Below are 13469 nucleotides of genomic sequence, written 5' to 3' on the forward strand. Positions count from 1 at the left end.
TCAATGTCTATCCCATGTTGGTTTAATGTAATTTCATTGAAATGATGTGGAAACAACATTGATTCAACTAGTGTGTGCCTAGTGGGGATTAACAGAACATGTTATGAGCCTTGGGTCAGTGGATGTTGGGGCTTTAAAAAAAAAATTGGGGTAACAATAACATAAAAAAATTACAAACATACTGTTAGATGAATTTAGTTATTATGTGTTCATTAACCAATTCAATTAAAACACTGTCCATTTCTAAGAATTTGTAAGGTTCTTATTTGCATAAAATGGACAGAGACCAGCCACCAAAATTAGCCAATAGCGTTTATTCTCGTGAGCTCTGGTCATAATACCATGTACATTGGTTTATATACCTCACATTTCATCATAAATGTCCCTCCTCCTCTCAGATACAATGGAAATATAGTTCACAAGCCTTCTCACATTGTCTGCCACCTGTTAAACAATCTGCTACAAGCCCAAGGTCTCTCCCCTCCCTGGGTAGGGACAGAATGTCCTGTAAGGAACACAGTATTCCAGCCGGTCTGATGATAGCTCCATTCGTTTCTAACAAGGAACAGAAAGTCCTTGTTCTAATTCTTGACTAAAACTACACACATTATATTCAGTGTTATGATTATAATAAGATTCATACATTCACACAGTGACAGGGTAGTATTCTGTTTAGTTATAGTTCTAAGCTAAATGTATACATAATTTAGTCATTATTCATAAAAATCCCATAACGCATACCTAAGAAAAATATAGCCTGTGCACTGATTCAAATATTTTGTGGTTCCTCTAATCACAATTTTGTTATTTTGAAAGCATGATTAACAAAGAAATCTGTACACATTGCATAACTTGATTCTTCATCAATTGATAACTGACTGGGAGCAGAAATCAGCCCAATATTAGCCAAATAATGGTAATTCTGCACAAAACCCCTGATTTAGACAGGCCCACTGGGCTAAAGATGGACCAGCCCATCTCTCATTTGCCAGAATTCCACTATGGCCATTCTGCCTCTGATTACTTATAAATCCCACTGACTACAACACAGCCTCCAAAGAAACACGCTGAAGAAAGCCACTGAATGCTGGGGCTGGGGTGTTGGAGAATGGGAGCAACTGTAATGATATGACAAAAATGTCAGTCAAGCCAGCAAACCAAAACTGGTTCTGTGAACGTTTCCAGAACATTCATTAGGTTGCCCCAAAAGTTATAATAACACAAAACGGTCCAGTTGTGCTGATGATTATACAATGTTTGCATAAAACATTTGCCTGATGTTGAAAGAATGTTCCCAGAACACAGTTTCTTATTACATTACCTGGAAACCCAATAAGAACATTAGAGGAATGTTCTGTGGTGCTTTTTACAGATGTTGTGCACAACATTTGAGTGAATGTTAGAACATTCTAAGGATGTTTCATTTTTTTTAATTCTGAAAAAAATCCAAAACAATATTTCAACGTTTTTGGGATATTATCATCCGAATGTTAGATAAAACCCTAACTTAATGGGAATGTTATTTAATGTCCTGGGAATGTTCCTGGTTTTCTGTTTGTTCTGAACACTCCATAGCCTTAAGGCAGGAAACACACCATTACAAACGTTGGCCATGCAAAACAGGGTTAAAAGTATCATATTGACCTAATGGACTGTCAGTCCTTGCATCCCTTAGCACTACAGAAAATCAAGTGGCAGGGCTGATGTTTTGCTCTTTTTTAAATTAAGCAGTAGTCCTTTTTTCCCCCCTCCCAATTACGGCTTGGAATATATTCTTTGTGGGGTTTATTTTCAAGCCATTTGACAATACATCTATAAACAATGAGGTATGTGAGTGTTTGTTGACAACTCCTTTAACGATTAGCTCAGGTTTCATTATTGTATTTGTCTACAACAGTAAAGTTATTTCATCAACTGGAACCCTGGGAGGTATTTAAAGCCATACTATGATGTTGTTTAATGTTATTGTTTCAGTGTACATTTCCGCTGTGCCCATGGTGCAGACGACCGCATTATAACCTCAATATAGGATACTATATACTTGGTTCACAGCATTTCACACTGTTCTGAACAGATCACTCAGATACAACATGAAGCTGGAGCTGCTGGTGTAATTAGCCGTAGCAGCCTTGGTGGTCCCCAGGCTGTCTGAGGGGCGGCAACTCTCCCAATGTCACCTGAAGACCAAACTGGAGGAAGCAGCTCTCAAAGTCAGGCAGGGTAGCCTAGTGGTTAGAGCGTTGGACTAGTAACCGAAAGGTTGCAAGTTCAAACCCCCGAGCTGACAAGGTACAAATCTGTCGTTCTGCCCCTGAACAGGCAGTTAACCCACTGTTCCTAGGCCGTCATTGAAAATAAGAATGTGTTCTTAACTGACTTGCCTAGTTAAATAAAGGTCAAATTTAAAAAAAATACATGAAAAGGGCATCAATGGATGACATCTTGGCCAATTTTTTTGTAATGCAATTTGTTGATTGAAGTTACCCCGAAGATCACTTCAAATATCAAGACCTGTCTTTGGGGTCCATGACTACCTATTAATGTAGCATTGCTTTAAACCTTCAAATATCTAATGGTCTTGGTCTTACTTTCTATGTTTCCTTTCTGTTCATAACATGACATGGTTTTTCCAGTTATCTTACAGTATTCTGCGACATAACCCTGTGGTTAAAGACAAGGTCCCTTCGACGAATAGGCATCCTGGCCAAAGAGAGAGACCTGTCATGAGGGCCAGATACCCACCGTTTAGCTGGAGGCCACAAGATACCATTCAAAGGACCCGAAAACAAGGAAGAAGATGGTAGCCATGAGTCAGAAAGAGACAACGGATCTGAGAGAAGTCAAGCCAACCTCTCACAGAGAGGTAGATGCCAACGACGAGAGCTGCAGACGAGACAGAGGGAAAACACAACGAGCTCAGAGTGAAACCTTCAGTGAAATGCAGACGTCCATTGTTCAGGAGGCCGTTCAATGACTGGCCAAAGAGAGAAGCAAAGTCGAAGGAAAGTGACGATGAGAGCAATAGTGACGAAGAAAGACGGAGAGCGAAAGCGGCGAAACTCAGATCGCAAAGGAAAGTCGGAAGTCGGAATGCAGATGTCGATAAGCCAGAAAGTGAATGTTATGAGGAAGACGCAAGCGACGACGAGTCAGAAGGAGGAGGAGGAAAAAGAGAGCCATCCACAACCCGGGGAGAAAACACAACTAACTACAAATGGCCATACCCATGAGTCTCTATGTACGGGCGGTAGGTAGTCTAGCACTTGGGAGCGTAGGGCCAGTAACCAAAAAGTCGCTGGTTTGAATCTCCGAGCCGACTAGGTGAAAAATCTGGCGATGTGGCCTTGAACAAGGCACTAACCTTAATTGCTTCTGTAAGTCCTTATGGATAAGAGCATCTGCTAATTGACTTAAATGTAAATATGGTCTATGGACTGTTGGCAGAGTGATCAGATTGCCTGTGCTTTGATTACTCAATCTCTCAATCTCTGCCAGACAATGTGCAGTGGTGAGCAAAAGACATCCTTCTGCCATAAACCTATTTAGCATAATGTTAACATATCTCCTTCACTGCAGCCGAGGTGAGTAAGACATTTAAACGTGTTAACCCTTGCAAGGCTGCAGGCCCAGACGGCATCCCCAGCCGTGCCCTCAGAGCATGCGCAGACCAGCTGGCCGGTGTGTTTACGGACATATTCAATCAATCCCTATACCAGTCTGCTGTTCCCACATGCTTCAAGAGGGCCACCATTGTTCCTGTTCCCAAGAAAGCTAAGGTAACTGAGCTAAACGACTACCGCCCCGTAGCCCTCACTTCCGTCATCATGAAGTGCTTTGAGAGACTAGTCAAGGCCCATATCACCTCCACCCTACCTGACACCCTAGACCCACTCCAATTTGCTTACCGCCCAAATAGGTCCACAGACGATGCAATCTCAACCACACTGCACACTGCCCTAACCCATCTGGACAAGAGGAATACCTATGTGAGAATGCTGTTCATCGAATACAGCTCGGCATTCAACACCATAGTACCCTCCAAGCTCGTCATCAAGCTCGAGACCCTGGGTCTCGACCCCGCCCTGTGCAACTGGGTACTGGACTTCCTGACGGGCCGCCCCCAGGTGGTGAGGGTAGGCAACAACATCTCCACCCCGCTGATCCTCAACACTGGGGCCCCACAAGGGTGCGTTCTGAGCCCTCTCCTGTACTCCCTGTTCACCCACGACTGCGTGGCCACGCATGCCTCCAACTCAATCATCAAGTTTGCGGACGACACAACAGTGGTAGGCTTGATTACCAACAACGACGAGACGGCCTACAGGGAGGAGGTGAGGGCCCTCGGAGTGTGGTGTCAGGAAAATAACCTCACACTCAATGTCAACAAAACTAAGGAGATGATTGTGGACTTCAGGAAACAGCAGAGGGAACACCCCCTATCCACATCGATGGAACAGTAGTGGAGAGGGTAGCAAGTTTTAAGTTCCTCGGCATACACATCACAGACAAACTGAATTGGTCCACTCACACAGACAGCATCGTGAAGAAGGCGCAGCAGCGCCTCTTCAACCTCAGGAGGCTGAAGAAATTTGGCTTGTCACCAAAAGCACTCACAAACTTCTACAGATGCACAATCGAGAGCATCCTGGCGGGCTGCATCACCGCCTGGTACGGCAACTGCTCCGCCCACAACCGTAAGGCTCTCCAGAGGGTAGTGAGGTCTGCACAACGCATCACCGGGGGCAAACTACCTGCCCTCCAGGACACCTACACCACCCGATGTTACAGGAAGGCCATAAAGATCATCAAGGACAACAACCACCCGAGCCACTGCCTGTTCACCCCGCTATCATCCAGAAGGCGAGGTCAGTACAGGTGCATCAAAGCTGGGACCGAGAGACTGAAAAACAGCTTCTATCTCAAGGCCATCAGACTGTTAAACAGCCACCACTAACATTGAGTGGCTGCTGCCAACACACTGACACTGACACTGACACTGACGCAACTCCAGCCACTTTAATAATGGGAATTGATGGGAAATGATGTAAAATCTATCACTAGCCACTTTAAACAATGCTACCTAATATAATGTTACATACCCTACATTATTCATCTCATATGCATACGTATATACTGTACTCTATATCATCTACTGCATCCTTATGTAATACATGTATCACTAGCCACTTTAACTATGCCACTTTGTTTACATACTCCTCTCATATGTATATACTGTACTCGATACCATCTACTGTATCTTGCCTATGCTGCTCTGTACCATCACTCATTCATATATCTTTATGTACATATTCTTTATCCCCTTACACTGTGTATAAGACAGTAGTTTTGGAATTGTTAGTTAGATTACTTGTTGGTTATTACTGCATTGTCGGAACTAGAAGCACAAGCATTTCGCTACACTCGCATTAACATCTGCTAACCATGTGTATGTGACAAATAACATTTGATTTGATTTGATTAATGTATGATTGGTTATCCATATATTGTACTGAGATGAGTGTTCGTGGACTTGGCTAATTGAACAGAACCAAAGCTGCAGACCATACTATTTACCACCACAAACCGATGCTGGCACTAAGACCGCACCGATGTGAGTAAGAACCTTAAAAACGGGTTAACATTCGCAAGGCTGCGGAGCCAGACGGAATACCAGGACGAGTACTCAGAGCATGCGCTGACCAGCTGGCTAGTGTCTTCACCAAGGTCATTATAGTAAACTAAAACTTAAACTAAAATTGGAAAAAACGATTTAGTAAACTGGAATAAAATAATTAAGAAAAACATTTGTAAAACTATACTGAAACTACCATAATTGACTGCAAAACTAAATAAAATAAAAAACATATTATAATGTTCAGTTGTATTTTGTATTTTGTTTTGGGGGGTTTTCAAATGGACTTTTCAAGCTTTTTTTTGATTGATTTTTTCAAGCTTCTGATTCTGGCTGTTAAATGCTGCCAGTAGATAGCAATGTTTCAGATAGGCCTAGCTTGTGCATCACTATCACTAGCTATCACCAGAGTGGAAGAGGCGAAGCGAGAGGATTAACTCGGCCCAAAATCTGTCCCTGCGAGATAAGCAGATTATTTTGCAGGAAAGTCTATGAGAGAGTATCAAATTACGTGAGGTTTATTTGATCAAATAGAGTAATGTTTAGGTTGTTACAAATGTACTGATATAAGTGGACGCATGTGGCATTCGGCAACTTTCAGAACTTTCAGAAAAACGACTTGTACCTGTTCACACGCGTTTCTGCCGTCTCATTGCTTAGAATGGTCCCACTTGATCTTGTCTCCTCCCATCTGCTTTCCATCTTTGAGGACATGTATTTTCATTGTCAGAATGGTTTCTTGAAATCTTGTCAATATAATAAATAATCTTTGCTATCACTAGCTAACAACAGGGAAGAATTCTGAAGCAGAGACTGTAGAGAAAGCAAGACACCCCCTCATGTTTTTCTGATTGGGGCGGGGCCACTCTGGTGTGCTTATTGCCCCTGCCCCACGGAACAGGAGTCCCAGAGGGAAACAACTCACTGGCAATTTTTTTGTTGGTCGAGGCGGGGGCAATAAGCAGACAATGGTTGCGTTCCCCTGGTCAGATTCATCAGGTGTCAGTAATGTCTGAACAGTGTCTGAACAGAGGAACGCGCCCCAAGTCACAAATAGGGCGCCTCCCATACAGTGGGGCAAAAAAGTATTTAGTCAGCCACCAATTGTGCAAGTTCTCCCACTTAAAAAGATGAGAGAGGCCTGTAATTTTCATCATAGGTACACTTCAACTATGACAGACAAAATGAGAAAAAAAATCCTGAAAATCACATTGTAGGATTTTTTATGAATTTATTTGCAAATTATGGTGGAAAATAAGTATTTGGTCAATAACAAAAGTTTATCTCAATACTTTGTTATATACCCTTTGTTGGCAATGACAGTATTTATGCTGCAGTAGTTTATGTGTCGAGGGGCTAGGGTCAGTCTGTTATATCTGGAGTATTTCTCCTGTCTTATCCTGTGTCCTGTGTGAATTTAAGTATGCTCTCTCTAATTCTCTCTTTCTTTCTTTCTCTTGGAGAACCTGAGCCCTAGGACCATGCCTCAGGACTACCTGGCATGAGGACTCCTTGCTGTCCCCAGTCCACCTGGCCGTGCTGCTGCTCCAGTTTCAACTGTTCTGCCTGCGGCTATGGAACCCTGACCTGTTCACTCATTGATATACAGCTCAGCATTCAACACAATTGTTCCCTCCAAGCTCATCACCAAGCACAGGACCCTCGGACTGAATACCTCCCTCTGCAACTGGATCCTGGACTTCCTGACGGGCTGCCCCCAGTTGGTGAGGGTAGGCAACAACACATCCACCATGCTGACCATTAACATGGGGGCTCCTCAGGGGTGTGTGCTTAGTCCCCTCCTGTACTCTCTGTTCACACACAACTGCGAGGCCAAGCTCGGCTCCAACAACATCAAGTTTGCTGACGACACGATGGTGGCAGGATTGATCACTGACAACGATGAGGCAACCTTTAGGGAGGAGGTCAGAGACCTAGCAGTGTGGTGCCAAGACAACAACCTCTCCCTCAAAATCAGTGAGATAAAGGAGCTGATCGTTGACTAAAGGAAACGGAGGGGCGAGCACGCTCCCAACCACATCGATGGGGCTGTATTGGAGTGGGTTGAGAGCTTCAAGTTCCTCTGTGTCCACATCACTAAAGAATTAACATGGTCCACACACACCCACACAGTTCTGAAGATGGCACGACAGCGCCTCTTCCCCCTCAGGAGGCTGAAAATATTTGGCATGGGCCCTCAGACCCTCAAAAAGTTTTACAGATGCACCATTGAGAGCATTTTGATTGGTTGCATCACTGCTTTGTACGGCAACTGCTAGGTACCCGACCGCAAAACGCTACAGAGGGTGGTGGCCGAGCTTCCTGCCTCCAGGGCCCCTATACCAGGCGGTGTCAGAGGAAGTCCTAAAGAATTGTAAGACTCCAGCCACCCAAGCCATAGATTGTTCTCTGCTACCTTGGTACCAGTGCACCAAGTCTGGAACTAACAGGACCCTGAACAGCCATAAGACTGCCAAACAATACTGCTAAATGGCTAATCAAATGGCATCCAGGACCTGCATTGTTGCACTGACTCTCTTGCACACACACACACATACTTACACTGAAACCCCAGCATATTGGCAACACACACACACACACACACACACACACACACACACACACACACACACACACACACACACACACACACACACACACACACACACACACGCACACACACACACACACACACACACACACACACACACACACACACACTGCTGCTACTGTCCATTACCTATCCTTTTGCCTAGTCACTTTATCCAAACCTATATGTACATAGCTGATAACCTTGTACCCCTGCACATTGACTCGGTACTGGTACTCCCTGTATATAGCTTTGTTATTTTTACTCATTATTGTTATTCACTGTGTATTTATTCCTTTTGTCACTATGTCAGTTTTTAAAATGTATTTTATCTTTAACTCTGCATTGTTGGAAAAGGACCTGTAAGTAAGCATTTCACAGTTAGCCTACACCTGTTGTTCACAAAGCATGTGAGAAATGACATGTCATTTGATTTGTTTGACTCGCCCTCAAGCTTTACTTGATGATGACATTAGTGATGACATCGCCTGTTTTATGAAGACTCGTGACTGGGGTGATTTGGTCCTCATATCATCTCCTTTGAGGTACCACTTTATGTTAAATGTTGCTATTTACTTGTTACATACTATAAGCAGGTCAAATTTAGTGTGATTTCACAAATGTAATTTTGACGTGTTAGATTAGTATACAAACTCAAATGTGACGTGTCAATCAAGTTAGAAGTTGTTTTTCAATGAAGGTTTCCTCTCTATTTCTATACTACCTAGCTACTTGATCATATCAATATTAATACAAAAAAATATGTTTTTTTACGTGTGTATTACAGGAAGGCTCTGCACCTTCCAGGGAAATGGGCCAAAGCGCATTCCTCGGAGTACTGTGTGAATGAGCAACCAACATTCAACAGGGGATTTTCCAACTTCTACTTTCAGGTCCACTTAGCAAATACAGTTGAAGTCGGAAGTTTACATACACTTAGGTTGGAGTCATTAAAACTGTTTTTTCAACCACTCCACACATTTCTTGTTAACGAACTATAGTTTTGGCAATCTGTTAGGACATCTACTTTGTGCATGACACAAGTAATTTTTCTAACAATTGTTTACAGACAGATTATTTCACTTACAATTCACTGTATCACAATTCCAGTGGGTCAGAAGTTTACATACACTAAGTTGACTGTACCTTTCAACAGCTTGGAAAATTCCAGAAAATGATGTCATGGCTTTAGAAGCTTCTGATAAGCTAATTGACATCATTTGAGTCAACTGGAGGTGTACCTGTGGATGTATTTCAAGGCCTACTTTCAAACTAGGTGACTCTGCTTGACGTCATGGGAAAATCAAAAGAAATCAGCGAAGATCTCAGAAAAAAAGTTGTAGACCTTCACAAGTCGGGTTCATCCTTGGGAGCAATTTCCAAATGCCTGAGGGTACCACGTTCATCTGTACAAACAATAGTACACAAGTATAAACACCATGGGGACCACACAGCCGCCATATCACTCAGGAAGGAGACGCGTTCTGTCTCCTAGAGATGAACGTACTTTGGTGCGAAAAGTGCAAATCAATCCCAGAACAACAGCAAAGGACCTTGTGAAGATGCTGGAGGAAACAGGTACAAAAATGTCTATATCCACAGTAAAATGAGTCCCATATCGACATAACCTCAAAGGCCGCTCAGCAAGGAAGAAGCCACTCCTCCAAAACCGCCATAAAAAAAAGCCAGACTACGGTTTGGAACTGCACATGAGGACGAAGATCATACTTTTTGGAGAAATGTCCTCTGGTCTGATGAAATAAAAATATAACTGTTTGGCCATAATGACAATTGTTATGTTTGGAGGAAAAAGGGGGAGGCTTGCAAGCCGAAGAACACCATCCCAACCGTGAAGCATGGGGGTGGCAGCATCATGTTGTGAGGGTGCTTTGCTGCAGGAGGGACTGGTGCACTTCACAAAATAGATGGCATCATGAGAAGGAAAATTATGTGGATATATTGAAGCAACATCTCAAGACATCACTCAGGAAGTTAAAGCTTGGTCACAAATGTGTCTTCCAAATGGACAATGACCCCAAGCATACTTCCAAAGATGTGGCAAAATGGCTTAAGGACAACAAAGTCAAGGTATTGGATTGGCCATCACAAAGCCCTGACCTAAATACTATAGAAACATTGTGGGCAGAACTGAAAAAGCGTGTGCGAGCAAGGAGGCCTTACAAACCTGTCTCAGTTACACCAGCTCTGTCAGGAGGAATGGGACAAAATTCACCCAACTTATTGTGGGAAGCTTGTGGAAGGCTACCCAACACGTTTGACTCGAATTAAACAATTTAAAGGCAGTGCTACCAAATACTAATTGAGTGTATGTAAACTTCTGACCCACTGGGAATGTGATGAAAGTAATTAAAGCTGAAATAAATCATTATCTCTACTATTATTCTGACATTTCACAATCTTAAAATAAAGTGGTGATCCTAACTGACCTAAAACAGGGAATTTTTACTAGGATTAAATGTCAGGAATTGTGAAAAACTGAGTTTAAATGTATTTGACTAAGGTGTATGTAAACTTCTGACTTCAACTGTATGTTCTGCCCATCGCCTAGATGGAGTGCTACGGAGGATGTTAGCCCCTGATGCTCAAACAAAGTTGACAAAAGGCCTCTAATAGACAACGGTCATTGCTATGCGGGATCCTTGGGACATCCCTACCATAAACCCTAACCTTAACCCCTACCATTACCCACTTTACGTTTCAACTTCAATGGGTTAGCACAGACCAATAGACAATATCCTCTCCTGCAACTGCCAGCAATAAGGAAGCTGAAACCAACAGATGCCATCTTGCTGCCTTTGTTGTTCCCTAGAGCTGTACTTGTACTTTTTCCCCCATTATCTTTCGTATACCTGCAGAGTTCAATTTGAATGTTAGTAGTTATGTTATTGTCCTTGTAAGCTTTCGTTGTTTATTCCAGACAAGTTATCTGTCTGCAAACACAGTATCCCTTACATGAGCAGTACACATGAAAACAATGCATAAAAACAAACCTCATTCATGGGTCTCGTATTACTCTTGGGCTGGTGTCATGTGACCCGTCAGAACATGAAAATGAATAGACGCTGATCTTTAATTCTCAGTCGTGGTCATGAGATACCCGTGAGAATTGTTATGTGTGTCAATCTAATTAATGCCCAACTTACTTCTCAGGTGTCACACAAAGGAAAACCCTTTGTGATACCATCGAATAGCCGTTTGTAACACATTTTCCTAGAGGCCTGAATCGAATGGTGAAACACAACACTGGGTGGATCTTTGGTACATTTAGGTAGTCCTTTGACCCATTTCAGAGAGCCAGATGTATTGCCTTACCTTGGATTTTAAAAAAAGGAGACAAGAACGAGTCTTAGTCAAAGGTCACTCTCAAGGGGCTAGGGCGCCAAGAGTATATCTACTGTGCAACTCTCGTCTTCCCCCTCACAATTGAGGAAAGACCAGACAGAGACAACATGAAGATGCAGATGCTGCTGGTGTTGGCTGTAGCAGTCTTGATGGTTCCCAGTCTGTCTGAGGGACGGATCCTCTCAAAATGTGAGCTGAAGAGCTTATTGGAGGAGGCGGCCTTCAAATTCAACCTGACTGAGAAAGCCAGAGAGAATTATCTGACAAACAAGGACTTTGTGGCAAAAAGTAAGTTACATAACATAACTCAATGACTTTTTTCATTCAACAATCGGAACAATTTCTTAAATGCTATGGGCTGGTTTCACGGAACACGGATTAAGCCTAGTCCTGGACTAAGAAACATTTCTCGAGATTCTTCATTGAAATGGCTTCTTATTCCAAGACTAGGCTAAATCTGTGTATGGGGAAATCGGCCCTTAGGAGTCCGATTGTAAAGTAACTCTCAATTGTCATTGCCTCTTCCAGTCGTCTGCCACGTAGAGAAGGCCACAGGTTTCAACACCCGTTTTGTGACTCCTTGGAGGGATGATGATGACAGCCCTACCCGCCCTGCTAAGGATGATAACCGTCCGACCCGTCCTACCCACCCTGAGCACACTACTAGGAGGGGTAAGAGACACGCTGGGGATTCTCACGGAGATTCATCCAGCGCTGAAAGTCATCAGTTCAGCCCATCAAAAGAGGACTCCAGAAAAGAAGACTCCAGCGAAGAGGAGACCAGCGAAGAAGAGACCATGTGGACCCTCTACGGCTTGTTTCAGCTGAGCGACCGTGTGATCTGTGCCAACGGCTCCACTCCGTCTCTGAACCTTTGCCAGATGAACTGCAGTGGTGAGTTCAATAAATTTGTCCTATCGAAGAGAAATATGACAAATAACACAACAAGATCATTAATAGAGTAGTTGGATGTTAGATTTGATCTTGAGTTTGGTTTTTATTAAAATGGCTTGTTCGAGAGTCAGTGATGTATCCCTGTTGCGCCTTTTTTTTTCTCTCTCAAGATTTGATTGACGACGACATCAGTGACGACTTGGACTGTGTGGAGACAATCAAACAGACAGTGTAAGTGTTTGGTTTTGAGGTTGATGCTTTTTCTCCATTTTCTTATTGTGTTAATATACCGTGTGCAAGTGCAGCAATTCTTACTAACTTTTGGATTGTCCTTTTTTCGTTTAAACAGGGAAAGTGGGCCCGGGGATCATAAAATGGCTTTAATGAGAATGTAAGTTATGCAAATGCAAAATGTGTGTTTTCAATTTTAAAAAGAAATCTATTCTATTTCCGTCATGTTGAATTGAAATGGGCTGGCATTCAATGTTTAAACGTGTGAAAAATGATATTAGAATGTCACTTTAGGATGTCCTTGAGTGATTTTTTTTGCGAGCACCTCTAGGGGTGTAACTGAACATGGAAATGGAAACACTTTCTGATGTCATCATTAATATTGTTTTAATGATCCTTATAGGTTTAAGCTGCTCTTCCAGAAGGAATGTGTCATGACGGTTGCCTCTAGCTACTTCTCCGAGTGTTGAATGAGAAGCCATGTCAGATGACGACCCCCAAAGTGTCTTTTCGCACACTAATCGTTCACTCTTTCAACAATACATTGAGTTACATAGGGTGAATTTACACAGGCAGCCCAATTCTAAGCTTTTGCCCAATTATTAACCAATTGCAAAAAATGACCAATGCCAAAAGATCATAATTGAGCTTCCTGTGTAAATGTAGCCATGGTGTGTAACAATTAGTTCTCATCAGCCTCATTTTCACAAAGTACACCAAAATAGAATGTATGTAGAAAGAATAAAGTTTAACAGTGTA

At 42.7% G+C, this 13469-nt stretch overlaps 1 protein-coding gene across 1 annotated transcript; it reads left to right on the top strand.

Annotated features, from left to right (window-relative positions):
• The first annotated feature begins 11595 nt into the window (after positions 1 to 11595).
• LOC112230153 lies at positions 11596 to 13469 on the top strand. The gene is made up of 5 exons (XM_024396345.2): positions 11596 to 11873; positions 12114 to 12479; positions 12650 to 12710; positions 12829 to 12870; positions 13114 to 13469. The coding sequence occupies exons 1-5, from the start codon at positions 11693 to 11695 to the stop codon at positions 13178 to 13180; spliced, it is 717 nt and encodes a 238-aa protein (XP_024252113.1). The 5' UTR covers positions 11596 to 11692; the 3' UTR covers positions 13181 to 13469.

The sequence above is a fragment of the Oncorhynchus tshawytscha genome, linkage group LG32, assembly GCF_018296145.1.
Source record: "Oncorhynchus tshawytscha isolate Ot180627B linkage group LG32, Otsh_v2.0, whole genome shotgun sequence".
NCBI classification, from domain to species: Eukaryota; Metazoa; Chordata; class Actinopteri; order Salmoniformes; family Salmonidae; genus Oncorhynchus; species Oncorhynchus tshawytscha.